Raw genomic sequence first — 18154 nt, 5'->3', positions numbered from 1 at the left:
CAGCTTTCTCATTTGTTTTTCTTTTCCTATTCTTAGCAGATTTATATTTTGCTATCCTCAACAAATTCTTCACAGATCTCTATTAAACAAAGCACTCTCCAAACAATAGTGGAAAACTTTCAAACTGCAAAACCGGAAAAGAGAGATTGAGAGGTCTGTGCAATGTTTGTGTGTCAGCCTGTCTGCTGGTACTTTGCACATACGCCAACAGAAAAGCAGCCCTACTGCCAACCAGAACTAGTGATGCCTATCTTCCTTTCCTTTCCTTTCCTTTCCTTTCCTTTCCTTTCCTTTCCTTTCCTTTCCCATTGCAGCCTTTTCAAACTAAAATTGAATTTGTTAAAAAGCAGTAAAATTGTGCCTCCCTTATAACCAGAACTGGGATAGGGGTGAGGTTGGGTAATGCCACTGTAGTGTTTGTATATTGGTGAGGAGAAAATTCCCTATCAGCAAAGCACACATATGGGGATTAAAAGAGAGAGAGGTAGAATCAGCTAGAAAATGGCCAGAGTGCCTGCTTTCCAGCAGCTGTGTAGCTTTTAAGGGTGAGGGGCAGACTGCTGAGCAGACCTGGAGGGAGGAGATGTGGGACCAGGGGAGGGGAGGGGAGTCCGTTCTCTATGTCAGAGCTTTCTCAGAGCCGTACAGGAAATGAGAAGTCAAACAAAGGGCCACTCTGTATTCTGTAATTCAGACACCCTTCAATCCCTGGAGCCAAGTAATTTAAAAAAAAACTTTATTATGTCCTAAAACCAGCAACTGATATGACAGAAAAACAACTTGCCACCCTATCATACAGCCATTGTTGCCGCTCATCTGTATTTAATGTAGAAAGGAAGCATGTAGAAGCCATGTATATAGTCAAGAAAAACCCATCCAGGCAAAGGAAAGCTTTCAGAAGCTACAGAAATCAAAGTCTTCTGACACAACTAAATAAACATTTCATCTATAATGATATTCACTACCTTTGCAAGATGCAACTTGTGCCCACTTTGAGACAGAGTGCAAAGAAAAAAGACCCCAATCTTTCTAACTGAAAAGAGTCAATACTGTAAATGATTTTTGCTTTCTGGACACAATTGTAGGGACGCGGAAGGAGAATAGCCCCACAGCAAAGGCTCCAAGTCAGAGGAAACTCAACAGAGGTTTTACAAAGGAAAAGGGGGGGGAGGGAAGCTACAGGCAACAGGCATCATAAGTTACTACCTTCATACTGGCGGAGAATGCCGATATTGTTGTTCATCTTGTCCAAGTACTGGTAATTCAACAGGTCCATCTTCATAAATAGCATTTAGTGGGCTAGCAAAGAAGACCAGCTTGCTTGCTTTCACCCCGCCAACAGCAGCGAGAACACAGGCAAATAAATGCTCCAGGCTCCTTCCCAAGTTCCACCAGCCTCAAGGCCCAGCCTCCGACTAATCAAAACAAAAGTATATTAAAAATGGAGTGGAAGGGGGAAGGCGGGCGGGAGGCAAAATAAAAATATCCCCCTTCAGAAACTCAAGATCTGGAGGCAGAAAGTGGAGAGTAGGTTATGCCCACCGTCGCCACTGAGATTGCGCTGGGGGAGGGTAAGGCCTGGAAGAGCTCAGGCTTCCTAGGACAAAGACATGCTAATTCTCCTCACAGCCCGCTGCAAGTTAACTGCGCTGACATGCAGGCTATGCTTGGTATGACTCCTATGTAAACTAGCTTCCTCTTTCTAGCAGTCAGCTAGCACTGAGCATGCTCACTGAATCCCTGGAGCTCTTCAAATGTCAGGGATATTTTCTGCACAAGATCAGGCTCTAAATGCACAGGGAGTTTTGAAAGCAAGACAGAGGAGAAGGAGGAGGAGCTGTTGAAGACGGCACAGAAGGGGCCATGTCAGCCTCTGCCCTTACAGGAAGCACAGCTGCCACTACAGAACTGGAGAAGAAAAAGAAAACACCAAGCTGCTTTTGACAGTCTAAGCTGGAAAGTTAAATCAACGTATTGGGTGGATTCATTTCTGAAAATAGAAGCTGACACCTTTGCTTCTTTTTTTTTTCTCCCCATTTTCACATTCCTAATCTATTTTTAATTCCAAACTAATCTCAATCCAAAACACTGCACACTGTTGAACAAAAATGAGTTTTGCTTACAAACGAAACTTAGCTGGCTGTAATACAACTGCCATTATTTAATTCCATATGCACTACAGTTAACCATGCACATAGAAAAAGACTAATATAACTGTGATGTTTTAATTAATTGTTGTAATATTTAAATATCTGGTTAAAAGTTGTAAGTTCCCAAAAGAGTACTTTAGAGCGACAGGAACCTGGCATCCTTGTTTCAGATACATTTAGGCATTGTTTAATTCTTGGTTTGCTACACAGCAAATGTTTTGTTAGGATGAGTTGGAATAAGCAATGGCACTTTTGGAGAACCTGAGATTTGGACTGCAACAGCAGGATTAAAAAGTGCCAAATAGAAGAGGGAGAACAGCTCATCACAAGGGGCCCTTGAGGGGAGGGGGAAACCAAATAGTCATGTTGAAGTTAAAGCAAGATAAATTTATTTTGGATATCAGAGAATGCTGGGGTTTGTTTTTTTTTCATTTTGAGAAACAATCTTGCAATAAACTATTTCTGGTTTGCTGGATATCGCCCCCCCCCTGCAGTTTTTTTAACGAAACATGACACATTAATCTGCTGGAGGCAATATTGTGTTGAGGAGTTGAAACAAAACTCCTAATTATTTATAATTTATTTTTGTTTTTAAATGTTAGGTCAGATTCTGTCAAATTTATAATTTAGGGAGTTTAATCGTATCTGCATTTACTACTTACACCTAGAAATTACCCCAATAATTTTCTTAAGAAGACTGCTTATATGAAGTAATAGAAGTTTAAGATATAAAACAGCAAGCAATATACAGCAGTTTAAAATTATCCCTCTCAATGAAAAAAATAAATGTTTTCAAGCAAACTTAGCTGATCTCTAAAAGGCCAAATGGAGGTGAAGCCTGGTTACAATTTGGATGGGAGACCACCGGATTTCTCAGAGCTATAGACAAGACTGGGAAGTCAAAAAGCATCCCACAAGAAAGCAAGCCACTTTCATGCTATTTCATGTACTTATCCAGAGCTGACTTCAACATGAAGGAGAAATTTCCTTTATCTAATTTTATAATATTCTTTATTAGTAACATTTATTCACTGTATAATCACTTTATTTATCATGTCACACAGAATAGTCTCTAAAAGTCTTTTGAAATCCTCTTTCCATCTAATTATTCTTAGGATCAAATCAAATGTGTTCAATTAGCTGCATTTTGATTTTTCTGTGATACAAGACTTGGTCACAAATGGATTGAAACTAAGTGACTGTAATGATGTCTAGGAGGAATTAAATGGTCTTGTTTTATGCTTATTATGTATTCCAACAAATAAGATATAATTCATGGATTAAATTTGCATGTTCAGACTAAAGTTTCCTTCATTCTGAAATGTTAATCTTAAAACTGTAAAGTTCTTCAAATTATTATCTTACTATATTTTAATTCACCTTAGGTTCACTTATTTTTAGTGATATAAAGCAGTCCAATATCCCATTATGCTGGCAGCTACAATTACCAGGATTATACCAACATATAATCCGCCTCAATTTTCTATACTCCAGCAGCACCCTAAAATCAACATCCTTGTAACTTTATAACTGATCCATCAATCACAGCTTGGAACCACAAACGTTTGTACCAAAGTGTAGCAACAGCAAACACATTGTAATGATACTGTAGAACTAATCCTCTACTCTCTCACATATATAAGTCACATCCTTTGCCAAGCAAGCCCTATCTGTTTTTTCATTCCCGGTGAATTGAATGACACCAATTGACACCTACAGTTAGATACTGAATTGTTTTGACAGCCTAAACAATTTACTAAGGAACAAATTACAAAGAATGTCATTCCAGCTGGATGAAACCAGAAATGAGAAACTGCTAATTGTCATAGTGAGCCATTAGTCTAATATATTGGAAGAAAGAAAGAAAGAAAGAAAGAAAGAAAGAAAGAAAGAAAGAAAGGAAGGAAGGAAGGAAGGAAGGAAGGAAGGAAGAAAGAAAGAAAGAAAGAAAGAAAGAAAGGATTTCATGGAGAATAATCTAACCTTCAGTGTAATTATAGGATATATTGGTTATCTGCTTAACCTAGACTTGTCTAAAAAAAGAAAATAGATGAAAAAAGTCTACTAGACTAACTCTCTACATTTGTTGTTTTTAACATTATTCTACTTAATATTTATTTTATTAATAATTTATTTTATTTTATTAATAATTAAATATTAATATTTATTATTCTACTTTGAAAATATTTAAAATAAAATTCAAGTGTCTATTTTCACTGCCACAGAGAAGTACTACATAGCATTAAATATTTAAGAATCTGGTTTCGATTAGTACATTGTATTTCAGATAGTGGAGCAAATGTATCAATTAAAGGCATCCATAATTGCCAAATTTCATACACATATATTAATAAATGTTCATGAAAAAAATGTGAATCACCTCCAAGAAGTATCTTTTACAGTACTAAAACATATTACAACTCTTTTCTAAGAAGTAATTCCCTATAGTCTCATAAAAGAATTTGATGAGACTGTAACGATTACAAAAAAGTTCAGCTTGAAATACAATCAATTTTAAACATGTATCATTCCAAACTTTGCCCGCTATACATGATCATGTTTCATAATTTACATTAAGTAATAATTTTCATTCATTTAAGGAATCGACCACTGAATATTTTGTAGTATTGGTTGTGTGCTTTGAACCCTATGACATAAATGCATAAGCGCACCAGCGTGCCTACCGTCCCTGTCCTATTGTTTCTTTTTTTTTCTTATATGTATTCATTTCATGTATTCATAACTATGTTTATCCTTATACTTATTAACTTGTAAGCAACTGACAAATCAAATAAATAAAAATAAAATAAAATATAGAACACAGTATAACAGTATTTAAGACAAAATAAGACAAACAATAATAGTAAGAGAAATTGCACAAAGTTCAGTCTCTCCTTATTACATTAGACTTGATAATGACTTTTAGTAGATTTTAAGATTTCCTAGGTTTTTAGAATTTTTCTTGGTTGCAACTATGTGACTAAGCCCAGGTGCCAACACTGCATTGTATAATTAAATATACTCCCACTCAAGTGAAAGCTGTAATTTAGTGTAGCACACGATTTATTTATTTTTTTGAAAAAAAAAACTGTACCTTTCCAAATATGTTTTAGTACAATACTGTCCTCTACAGGCAATGCTGAAGACATGTGCATGCTATTACAAATTATAGATATTTTGTTAAAAGTTGGCTGCTTTACATTCATCTAGAAAAAGTTAGCTATGTACACCCAAATGGCCACTTTTGTCTTTGAATTACTATTATCATTTTCTTTAATCATTCCATATTTCAGTTTCTAGCTTGGTCACAGTATAAATTTTCTCTATTAGATAACTAAAGTGGTAGAAATCTGACCAATAGGAAGCATATTTGCTAAATCACTTCCCCACTAATATACAGTAGATCATACAGCTATAGTATGAAAAAAGAAGGGGCCAGTGATGGTTCTGGATAATATGAAGATAATGAAGGTTTTTTTAAAAAAAAAACCAGGCAGCTATAATAAGGCTCCTTTTTAAGTTGCTCATAAATGAAAACGAAACAGTGACAATCACTCCTCAAAAAGGACCTTAACCAGAACTACAATCAGTGCAGTCCCCTGGACTCATGGCATCTAAGGCACTCTGCAGAGTTATACCCATTTTTAGATTGAGAGGCAATGCTCAGCCTTACTCATGTCCAAACTGGCCTATTGCGATGGGCCCATTTACACGGCGTTGCTCTTAAAAAGTATGTGGGAGCTTCAGTTGACCCAGAATATGAAACAATCCATAGTTCTCAGTATACCAAAGCAACACCATTGTTATGTGAGCTTCCTTGGCTCCTAGTAAGTTTCTTGTTGCAATTCATATTCTGGTTATCACCTTTAAAAATCAACATGGCATAGTGTCAGACCTCCTGCTTCCAGTGGTTTTGCCAGTCCCACAAAATCGAGCAATAGTGGACCCATTCCACATTCCTTCAATGAAGCAAGACCAAGAAAGTGGGCATTCTTTGTGGCCCTGGCTGTGAAACAGCCTCCTCCATGAAATGTGGATGGCAACCAACCGTTCTTCCCCAAAGCATACCAAGACAATAATGGAGCCCTATGTATATGTATTACTAAGTTGTCTGTGCAAAATGGTTGTGCAATTGCACTAGTTGTGACCTTCCATGCCATAGGACTGTTGCCATACTGTTGCCTAGCAACAGCAACTCATGCCTCATTACCATCAGGCAGAAAATTGCAACATGCTTTATATGGGGCTATTTGAAAAATACAAAGGGTCCACTCCAGCGATGTACATACTGGTTCCTAGCATTTGGAGCACATGATTCTGTGGACCCTCTAATAGCTGCCAAGGAATTATCACTGTTACACAAAGTCAAAATTTGACTCAGGAAGAAGAAGTTACAATTACTCTAACATGCTGATACCATCTGCGCTACCACCTCTTTTGCAGAGGCAAAAGTAGGAAACATTATGAAAATGTATACTAATGAGAATGGCCCTAGGAAGTTATTTGCTTGCTCACCAGTTTCTGCTCATACCACACCCTTGCTCTCCATTTAAAATACTTTAGCAATCCACGAGTCTTTTCATGTAGTAGAACATGTCTAACCTGTAAAGATAGTATACTGAAAAACTAAAAGATACCAAATCGTGAATCAGCTTGCAACGATGCTGGTGTATGTCTGTCTAAACAATTCTCGATGGTACTTCACGGTACCAAATGGTATTTCAGAGACAAATCCTCCTTTCCTGCAATATCCTTTTCCTTCCACTTCTCCTGCAAACATTATTTAACTAATACCTGGACACATTTAGAACACATCCCTACTTAGAACTTTTATTACATGACTCTTCCTTAGTCCTTGTCAATTGTCCTCTCACCACCACGATTTATAGTGTCTGGAATATAAACAGCTGAGAAACAAAACAAAAAAGCTCTTTCAAAAATGAGAGAACATGTGGGATCTAATCTATAATTTTAAAAAAGCAAAAGTAATTATGATGCATTTTTAAAAAGTTGCTTTTGGAAGACCCAAGGAAAAAAATAACACTACTGAAATCTTCAACCTGAATTCTTGATTCTGAAGCCTACAGCACTTCAGGGAAGGCAGGGAGGGGCTCTACTGTAGCAACAACAGGGTACCCACAAGGAAGCTGAGTCAGAATTCCTCCTGGGGCTAACAAGAATGCAAAGCCAGAGATAAAACTGCTCTGACAAGTTTGAAACACACATCACATAAAAGTATTTTCTTCAGCAAATGCATTGCTTCTTTCCACCTCACCAAATATCCTCACAATTCTACCCAGACTACATCTCTCATACAGAGTTGAGAAGCATTCTCCATGAGAAGACAAATCACTGTTAGACCTTGCACGCAGCTGGTGGAGCAAAGATTCTGGGAGGCATGAAGAAAGGTATAGCAATCAGAGCTGGGCTGCAAACCTGACTATACACTACACACCAGCAAAGGTTTTGTTTTCATTTTTAGTATTTCTTTGTTGCCATCTAGCTGTTTTCTATGTTTCAGAAGTCCGGTTATTATAGACCTAAGGAAGGCATATAAACCATCCCAGAAGGGAACCTAGAAATAAGTATATATAAGAAATATCCCTCAATGTGACTATAATTCACAAACCTAAGAAATCAAGCAAACTATGTTTTGTGTTATATTCATTTTCCCTCATATAACCACCACTAGCTTGCATGCAAGTCAGTATTTTTCTTCTGTAAAAGGACTTGTAAAAGACTTGATGATACAGGAATTCTTCAACTTAGTTACAACAGACCCCCCAAAAGCTATTTGCAATCCAAAGTTTGATGGCCAGCCCCCACATGGATACATTTTGGTTGCTTAGCAACTGGCCCACATTTATGGCCATTTCCAATATCCTGCAGTTACATGACTGATTTTTTACTCTACTTTCTGGTAAAACCACCCCACACTGAAAAATAGGTTCACTTAACAACCATGGCGCATGCTTTATGACTGCAGCAAAACAGGTCGCAAAATCGGATGCGGTCATGTGGGTGGCCCGTTTAACCTCTATCACGATTTACAACCATAATTGAGCCTGAAATAAGGATCATAAGTCGAGGACCTATAGAAATCTTAATTAAACAAACACATAATTGAGAATCCAGAAACATATTTTTGTCTTTGTAAATATCACAGAAAATTACAGATGGTCATTTAGCAACACGACTGACTATTTCCTGGAGTAGCAAACTGATTATGGAATCTCTACCAAAGCTATAAATGCAACAACTTTCAGCAAATTACTACCATAAGGAACCTCATTTAGTTACTAAATAGTCAGATTGTTAACCCTGATTTTCCAGCTGCCTTTTAGCTGTTGATATTGCAAAGTATTTAGAAAAAGAGAAAGCATAATTACTAATACCTTAGTAAAAGATATCTTAAATTATATCACAGAGTGGTATGAAATAACAAAAAAAACCATTACTGCTCTTATTTTTAAATTTTCTTTCATATAAATAATCCCGTGTTAGGTATTTTTGTATGTGGCTGAATTCATGAGTAAAAAGATCATATTACAAGCATTAGGAAAGACATGTGGAATCTTTAAAAGATTATATTAGACAGCTCTGAGTCATACAAAACATACATACATAATACATACATAAATACATACATACATACATACATACATACATACATACATACACAGAGAGAGATAGACAGACAGACAGACAGACACGAACAAATATGTACACACGTAAACACACAGACACACAAAGAGACAAACATATGCCTTAGATATAAAAGCCACTGGGTAACTTTCATCCAGACACTCTCTGTCTGTCTGTCTGTCTCTCTCTCTCTCTCTCTCTCTCTCAACTTTATCCAACTCAATCCACTTTACAGGATAGTTGTTGTGGGGAAAATAGGAGGAGGAATCTGTATTAGGTATGTTTGCCATCTTGAGTTATTTTTTAAAATAATAAAAAGAGGAAATAAATAAATAATAAATAAAGTGCAGAGAAAATATAGGCTCTTCCGTGATTAGTGAGATTGCATTTTCACATTTCATTTGGCATTGTTTATTAAATTTAAGCATATTTTTAAAACAAAAGACAAACATCTTTGCATGTTTATAAAACTTTAAAAAAACTGCATCATTTAATATTAATAATTCCATCATTAAAAACACAATGTTCAAATGTGCCAGTTCATGTTTGTACCTACAGAATTCCAGAATGCATTTTATCTTGAGTCTCAAAATGGTTCGGTGTTGCTGCTTTTGCTTTGTGAAATAGATGGGATTAAATATTTGTTACAGATATTGATATGAAAAACTACTTCTACCCTCTGGTAAGAATTTGCAACCTCATCCCAATTAAAAATGAAAAAAAAAAACCATCTAATTCCCTTTTATTGCATTTCCCTTTTTATTACTACATGAGAGATTTTGAAGACATGTATTTACAAGATCAAACACGAAGCATAAAGCATGTTTCAACCAAGAATTCACTGTTTATGAGGGACACAGTGCTAAGTAGCCAGCAACCTACAAATGAGAGTTTCTAGCAAGCATATCTACTAAGATTATATCCCTATACACTTTTTATTTAAAACAGTTGTTTTGGGGAAACTGTGATCTGAAGCACCGAGATAGAAATGAAAAAGACATCTAACCCTTTCTTTGCCTATCCTATTTCAAAGTCCAAATCCCTGCCAACACAGTCTGAACATGTAACTGCAATTTTATAGCCCATCGAAGAAGCTTGAACACTACTTGATTCTCATCCAAAAGGTAATCATGTTCCAAGATACTCCATTTTTTTTTTAACATTTAGGTCTGTTTCTAGTGAAAATCACTATAAACACTGGTACTATATACTGTATGTATACAACACAATTGACTGACTGTCCCAATTCAAATCTAATCTATGTTACAATAATTCAAACTAATCAATGTTACAATAGTCAATATCTCGGCTTTGACCACAAATGTAAAATAATGTCAACTCATAAAACATTTCTATGGCCTTTTGAGAGTTGCCAGCTAGTTAACCTGCAACAACTTTTTAACACAATGTTTAAAAAAGAAAAGATATGTCATACAAATTATAGGAGGCTAAAGGACTGGAAGGAAAATAGCATCTGGAATGATGGGAAATTGTCTTTAGTATATATCAGAGGTGGTATTCAGCAGGTTCTGACCAGTTCTGGAGAACCAGTAGCGGAAATTTTGAGTAGTTTGGAGAACTGGCAAATACCACCTCTAACTGGAGATTTTAAGTATCCTTCCCTTGCCACGCTCACTAAGCCATGCCCACAGAGCTGGTAGTAAAAAAAAATTGAATCTCTCCACTGGTATATATGAAATAAAACAGAAGCAGACTAATAAAATTCTGCAAGAAAAGCAAACCAGTTCTTCCAACAAGACACTCTAAAGAGGGTCAACATTGGATGACAATGCCAGTATAGATCTGACTATAAACTCTACAAGCAAAACTGCAGAAGTTCTATTCAGTTACCCCGAACAGATCACAAGAGCTACCAAATTTACAACTCTTTAGAATTTACAATTCTACAAACTGTAGAAAACAAATAAAATCACTGGACCAACAATATTGTAGCAATATTCTATATGATTAGGAAGATATTACCTTTAAAGGACTAGATTTGATATGTGAATAGCTAAGCTGAAATGTGTGCCATAACTAAAGATGAAGAAAAATATTTCAAAGTGGAAAAAGCAACAGAAGAGAAAATAACAAAAAACACTGCAAATAAACACCTGGTCCAATTGTTGAATTCCAACGATGAACAAGCAAGCTTCTTCATATTGCTGTCAGCTAGTGGAAAAGGTGGCATCATGATATGGTGAATCCTCTTTTATACATGTTAGATGATTATCAATCTGAGATGTTCTCGAATCTAGAGAAAGTATGTCCAACATGCAGCCTACAGGACGCAGGCAGCCTTAAGACAGCTATAAAGATAACAAACTTTTAATAGCAATAGTACTTAGACTTATATACCACTTCACAGTGCTTTCCAGCTCTAAGTGGTTTACAGCATCAGCATATTGCCCTCAACAATTTGGGCCTTCATTTTACTGACCTCAGAAGGATGGAAGGCTGAATGAACCTTGAGCCTGGTGACATTCGAACTGCAGCCAGCTGCTAGTCAGCAGAAATAGCCTGCAGTACTGCATTCTAACCACTGCACCACCACGGGTCTTGTTATTATATTTATATACATTAACTATATTGCATATTTTACGGGTAGCCCTGAACTTATGACCACAACTGAATGAGTGAAGCAGCCCAAGGCAATTCTTGTTTACTCAGGCAAGCCAAAAGTTGGACGCCCATGTTCTAGAGCAAGGGTGACAAACTCAAGGCCCACAGGCCGGATCTGGCCCATGGAGTGCTTAATTCTAGCCTGCTGGGCAGCCATGGAAACATCGAAGGACTGTCCCACGGTGCCTCTGCCAGCAAAAATGGAGCTTGGCAGGCGAAAATGCAGCCCGTGCAACCCCCAGACTCCATTTTCACTGGCAGGGGGCTTCAGGAGGCCATCCAGGCCAAAAATGGGGATGGCAGAGGGCTTCAGGAGATTGTCCATGCTGAAAATGGGCCCTGGGGGAACCACACATGCCCTTCAGGCTTCGTTTTTATGGCAGAGGGCGAGCAAAACAAACTAAAAACAAAAGGAGAAATATTTTGCCTTTTGCATTTGAGCATCCAAGAAGGGACAGGAAAGGAGAAAGGGAAAGAGGAAAGACAAAGGAAAAGAAGGGAAGATGGGAAAAGAGCAAGGAAAGAAAAAGAAGGAAAGGGGAAAGAATGAAGTGGGAAGGAAAAAGAAGAAAAGGAAGAGAGGGAGAGTAGTCCTGCCTTAGCACTTGGCCACCAGCAGACTGGGAACATTCACTCATATGAGCAACCTAATTGGGACTGGCAGAAGTCTGAACACCCAATACTACGAGGTATTCTCAGATATGGCCTTCTGTTAAGAGAACCAAGTAGTGATGATGCTAGAAACTGCCCAGCAGCTGGTCTTGCAAGAGGCATATCCAAAAGTGCTTGAAAAGTGGGAACAAGCGAATAGTTCTTTTGTGACCCTTATTGGCACTTGAAAATTCACAAGTGACAATCTTGAACAAGATTCAAGAGAGCTGGATCAAGCCAACAGTATTATCTCTTGGTAGAGAAAAACCAGATGTCAAAGAAACTTTCACTGAAACTTGACAAACAGTTTGACATCCTCAACTGCAAGTGTCAAATTATTCTGTGTACCAAATTTGGCTGCCCTGCTGATTGCAAAAAAGAAACTCACGTTAACTGTACCTGCCCTAAGGAGATGAAGATATCATTGAAGGAACTTGCTTTTGTTAAAGGTCAGAGAGACAAGATTGGTTCTTTTGGATCTTACCAGATGACTAGGCAAAAGCAGCAAAATGATGAGAGACAAAGGCTCATTAAATATAAGGAGAGAAGTATTCCAGACATTTCGATACTGACAAATAAAGTAATTATCTCTTATGGTGAAAATGAAAGACCGACAACTAATGATGAAGATGAAGAGGAATGTGATGGAAGTTATGAAGTGGCCTTAGACCAAACACACATGCCCTCTACCTCAAAAGAAAAGACAGAATACAATAGATTAGAAATAGCAAATGTCGCTATGCAAAGCATAAGATATAGTGTTGGTCTATGGGCCACTGCTGCCATTACCATAACCATCTTCACAGATGCTAGCTTGATCACCAAAAAAAAGAGACTTGTAGATGACCACAATGAAGTCAAGAGAGTCCAGGAAAAAAATATGAAGGAAGCCCCTAGATCAAGAATTTGATGACCTCTGTAAGAAAGGAGAAATGGACTGCATCTTCTTTAATGGCCCTATAAATGCAACTAAACTTATGCTGAAAGCAAACAATTCAGACCAATAATTCTCCAGTACCATAAAAGAACATTAGTGCAGGGAGCCGGGTGGAAGATATCTTTATTATTTGACTCCAGGGAAAGCTCAAAAACAGGAAAACCTGTGCAAGTGATTTCAGATAAACAAAAAAAAAGGCATTGACAAAAGCTTAAAGGCCACTGGAGGAGATTCTACAAATGTTAATGGCTGTGAAGGTGGTGCCATGCACTGGGGGGACGTCAAGCTTGACCGGAAGTGGATTTGGTTGGTGTATGCACTCCACACAAATGAGTTACCCCTACGACACCAATCACAAAATTGGATGGAAAAGCCTTGTCTAACAACAAAAGGGCATGTAAAATTGGCAACATGCTAGACACTGTAACAGAACTTGACACTGCACTTTCATTCACCAGAGTTTCAATTTCACTGAGCGATAGTATTGTAAAGGATCTTTCTACTGATAGATATAGGATCACACAGGTGATAAGAACAGATCTGGCTCTTCTGGAAATTGGCCCTGTAAGCCATTCATGCTGGTTGACAACTGCAAATAGGCTTTGTCAAATATGGGTTTCAAAACATGGCTCTAATCCATATTCTGCCTACTTGCTATCTGCAGCAGGCAGAGTGGGTGTGTTCCAGGTCCCTTATATAAATATTGTCTTCTAGCGAGACAAAGGAATTATGCCTTCTCTGTCACTGCTTCCATTCTCTGGTACAGCATCCCCCCAGTGATACAGATGGTGCCCTCTCTCTTGGTTTTGATCCCAAGCTCTATGTGTTTGTGTGTGTGTGTGTGTGTGTGTGTGTGTGTGTGTGTGTGTGTGTGTGTGTGTGTCCGTCCACAACAGACAAAACAAAACAGATTAATAATCAGGCTCAAATCAGGGTACCATTGGAAGAGCTGAAGGACCAGATTAAAGAAAGATCATCATTGAGAAAATCTATCTATGTGATCACTAAGAGCAAATGATATGATGGCATGCAATTGATCAATTCATGTTCTTTATTGTTTAATATTCTCTTCTATTAAAATCAGACTCCCCACTGGATCACCGATAGCAAAGGTAAAGCTTAAATATTCTGGATTATAAAGGGGAAAGTCCTGGAGAAAGATCTTGAGGACTGGAAAAATTGAAGGTTGGAAAAAAACTAAATAATTAGATATTTTCCTAGATGATACAAGTACAAATTTATAAGGACTTAATGAATCAGTTACTGACAAAATTGCATCTATCAAGTCATGAAGAGGTTGAAGTTACTGAAGAAACTACAACAATGGTAAATCCATACATTTTTGTGAGATACTACAATAGTGTTTACAATGGTGTGAGGATATTGATGAATAAACTGTATTTGCTCAACTTTGCTCAATCTTAAGCAAGCATGAATGACATAAGCACAAGTAGGTCATCAGCAAATCCCCATTCCTTGTTTTGGTTTTTATTAAATAAATATAGGTGTGAATCTATTTTCATTTATATGATTTACTATATAGTCAGGACCAATACAATAGAGTTATATAAATCAACAATATTTCTAGTTTAACTGGTTAAACCTTATTCAGTAAATCATGTTCAGTTTAAACAAATGCATGCCATAATCGGACTAATTATTTAGTCCAAACTATTACGCCCTTCAGCTAAGTTTATAAAAATATACTACATATTTTCCTGGCACAGAAGGGGGACATAATAAATATGCACATTCTATTTTTGTACATAAGTTACCAAACTCTATATAAACCAAATGGTTCACATGATCAGATCATTAAAAGGAGGCAAAAGAAAAATCAGTAAACCAGAATTATTATCTAACTAGCCATCAGAGACTGTAAGAAATATTTTAACAAAACTCTGCATGCTTTATTAACTCAATCTCTTTTCCTTCTCCAGTCCTGCTAACAGCAACTCCTCTGGGTATGTTTTTTGGATTGGGAGCAGAACAGCTGTAAGCCACACATAGGTTAGGTTCACAAAACTGAGTGCTTTGGGATTAGCCAAGCTTGCTGTGTTGATTTATTATGGTGAGGGACAGTATTACTAGATAATTATAATTTACTTTACATGGGGTTGTCCTATAAGACAGCCTAGAAATTTCAATTGGTGCAAAATCAAAAGTTCTTGTGCTTAAAGGAAGTGTCATTATTGCTATATAACCTTAGTGCTATGGGAGCTACATGGCTAGTAGGGTGTTTACAAGTGCTATTCAAGGAACTACTGACCTAGGTATTTACAAGAGGACTTTTCCCTAAAAAATTATGTTCCTCTTCCTGGTCTGAGTGATCAAAGAATGCCAGCTGAAGATTCCATGCCAATTGGGTCAAAAAAGTAGACACTGGAAAGGAAGGACGAATGGTTCCTTTCCATAGCCCTGTAAAAAACTGGCTTTTCCAGAAGCCTATATTTACTATGTTGTCCAACCCAACTATGATGGCTATGTTTATTGTTTATAATATGTAAATATAGTTAGCATTTGTTACCACATTGGTTTCTTGCTACAGAGTTTTTCCAGAAAGAAGCAGTTTGTAGATGTTATAAATAAATAAATTACTAATCTACAACTAAAACAGAACAGACTGAACAAGAACTATTGAATAAAGCCCTGGAGAAATGGGGAAGCGGGGGAAATAGCACAGTGACACTAAAGTTAGCAACTTTATACTTCCTGTAGTCCATTTGGTAGCATACCTGGAATACACCTTTGGTAATACCTTTAATGATGCATCTGTTATGAAAACCAATTTCTTGTTGTGACTTAGGCTTCACAAAATCACGAAGCGGACTCCTCGTCCCGACAAAACCCCTTTTATTTAGGCTAATGTGAATTCCTCTCATTCACATCCAGCAAAGTCCAGGCAAACAGTCTTTCAAGAGTGATTTAAAAGAGAGTTGCCAGGCCAATAGCTTCCAAGCGCAACGCTGTACTAGAAAATATTTGGCAAGGAGTCACAAACAAATCTTCACCCTAATTAAATGAACAAATTGTCTCCTGCAAACACCACTCCCCTTTCGCTCTTTATTCCCTATGGAAGGGCCATTCACTGTCCACCTGTGCCTTTACTCCTTAGTCGACCCTTGTTCCTTAACTGTTCCCTTCTCCTGGCAGCTCTGCGCATGCACACATCGGGAACAGGCTCCAGCTGTTCTTCTGCCCCACTGATCTCCAACTCTGAAGGCAGCTGATAACTCTCAGACAGCCCTGGCCCCATCTCTGCCTCTGACGTAGAGCACTTGTCAGAGCCTTCCCCAAACTCCAGGACTGGCCCATGTTCCTCCCCAACTGCCTCACTGTCCGAGTCAGCCGCCAGCTCTACTGGCAGGCCACAACATTTCTGGCTTATAGAGTTGTAGTAAATGTTTCCATTTTGGTTTCTTCAATAAGAAAGAACTTTTACCTTAGAGCAGGGGTGAGGAACTATGGCCCTTTTATGACTTGTGGGCCATGCTGGCTCAGGAATTCTGGGATTTTGAGTCCATAAATCATAAAGAGGCCACAGCTTCCCACCTCTGCCTTAGAGGAATCACAATCTTGCTTGTTGCTATTCAGCAAACTCAAATCAAGTTAGTCAGACTGAATTAAGTCTATAAATCATTTACAAATCAAGATCTAATTACAAATAGCTCTCGTCTAGTGACGACAATTGACATTGGCAGCTTAGTCATTAAGTGAAGCAATCGGTAAGTGAAACTGCACCTGTATGCATGATCTTACTTCAAGTTTCCTTTGCTTTACAGATCTGGGAAGGTCATGAATGCAAAGCCTGGTCATAACATTATTTTTTCATCACCAATATATTTGCTAAACCAGGCAGTTGTTTAATGAGAACTACCTGTGTAGTAGTTATGAAAAATAGGACACTAATTTTTATTTATGACATTTCTACTCAGTGGCAGATATATTAAGAACATTCTCACTCTCACCAAACCAATAGGATTGCAAGCTCACGCAGAAAACGAATGTGCATTCCTCCAGGTATTATAGGTCTTTCAGCATTCTCTGTCTGTAGTCAGTACAATCATCTTGAAAAGATAGTAGTCTCAATTTTTCATAAACCTTCTAGTTGGGGAGACGGTTTTAATAAAAGCATGCAACTTTCATTAGACTTGATTTCTTATTATGAGAACATCATTATTACTTGAGTATCTATTGAAAACCTAGGCTGACTGTATCTGAAAATCTGGATCAAGGATAACACAGACATTAATATCCAGGCATTCAAGCAAAATATTTATGCATAGGCAGTATTATCAAAAGCACATGCACTAGATAGGATTTGCTGATCTGTGCAAATACCTACAGTTGCCTTCTTGCTTGGGTTTTGTGTGTGCAATTAAACTTAAAAAATCCATTCCTGCTCTACAGACCTTAACAGCTTAGGACGTGAAAAGCAGCAACAGGTGACGAAAACAAATGGACAAAAGACCCAGTTAAAGCAACTGCAGTAATCTATGGGAAGAAAGTTGTATTTGGTTTCCATTCTCGGTAGTGAGAAAAATTTAATATGCAGGAATTAAGGCATATATTTTTTTAAAAATGTTTTACTACCTAGTTCCTAGGTAGTTCCTAGGTAGTAAAACAATGATAATGATAATGAACAATGATAATGAAGTATCAAAATTTTATACAGCTCTATTTCAAAACAAATTACCATAAACACTCTCTATATTACATTTTAATAATGTAAGTGTAGGAAAAAAATTTTATTACATACACTTGAAAGTGACGCTTAAATACTACTTTTCAACATATTCACCGAACAAATTGAGGCACTTATCATAGCAGTGAACAAGCTTTGTAATTCCATTGTCATAAAATTCAGCCGCCTGAGATTTGAGCCAGTCAGTCACGCCCGCCCACAGTTCCGCGTCGTTGTCAACGCGCTGTGTTCCAAGCCAGGTCTTCATCCTCGGAAACAAGTGGTAGTCGCTTGGTGCAAGACTCTTGTGGTTTTCTGTCAGGATTTTTGGCACCCATCTTGCACAAAATCTGTGGTAGCCTAGCTTTTGTGTAACAATTTCATGCAACAAACTGCGTGAAATTTGTGGGAAACTAAGCGAAAGTTCCGTTACTGTGAAACGTCGGTTTTCACGAATCTTGTCAT

The 18154-nt window shown here is 37.5% G+C and overlaps 2 protein-coding genes across 5 annotated transcripts in view; one reads left to right on the top strand and one right to left on the bottom strand.

The window, feature by feature from the left end:
• CNBP (CCHC-type zinc finger nucleic acid binding protein) overlaps window positions 1-18154 on the top strand; it is a 549700-nt gene that overhangs the window by 294193 nt on the left and 237353 nt on the right. The gene's annotated exons all lie outside the window — the stretch shown is intronic.
• The window catches only part of VGLL4 (vestigial like family member 4), a 97545-nt gene that overhangs the window by 63037 nt on the left and 16354 nt on the right, over window positions 1-18154 (bottom strand). Inside the window, exon 1 of one of the 3 annotated variants that reach the window (XM_026724361.2) lies at window positions 1207-1775. The exons of the other annotated variants lie outside the window; for them this stretch is intronic. Within the exon in view, the coding sequence (XP_026580146.1) occupies window positions 1207-1291 (85 nt within the window). The 5' untranslated portion in view covers window positions 1292-1775. Of the gene's footprint in view, window positions 1-1206; window positions 1776-18154 lie in introns of those variants that run through there. 3 annotated transcript variants of the gene reach the window in all.

Source organism: Pseudonaja textilis, chromosome 2 (genome assembly GCF_049901715.1).
Source record: "Pseudonaja textilis isolate UNSWEBS1 chromosome 2, rPseTex1.2, whole genome shotgun sequence".
NCBI lineage: Eukaryota > Metazoa > Chordata > Lepidosauria > Squamata > Elapidae > Pseudonaja > Pseudonaja textilis.
The sequence above is the reverse complement of the archived record's forward strand: the minus strand, read 5'-3'. Positions and strand labels throughout refer to the sequence as shown.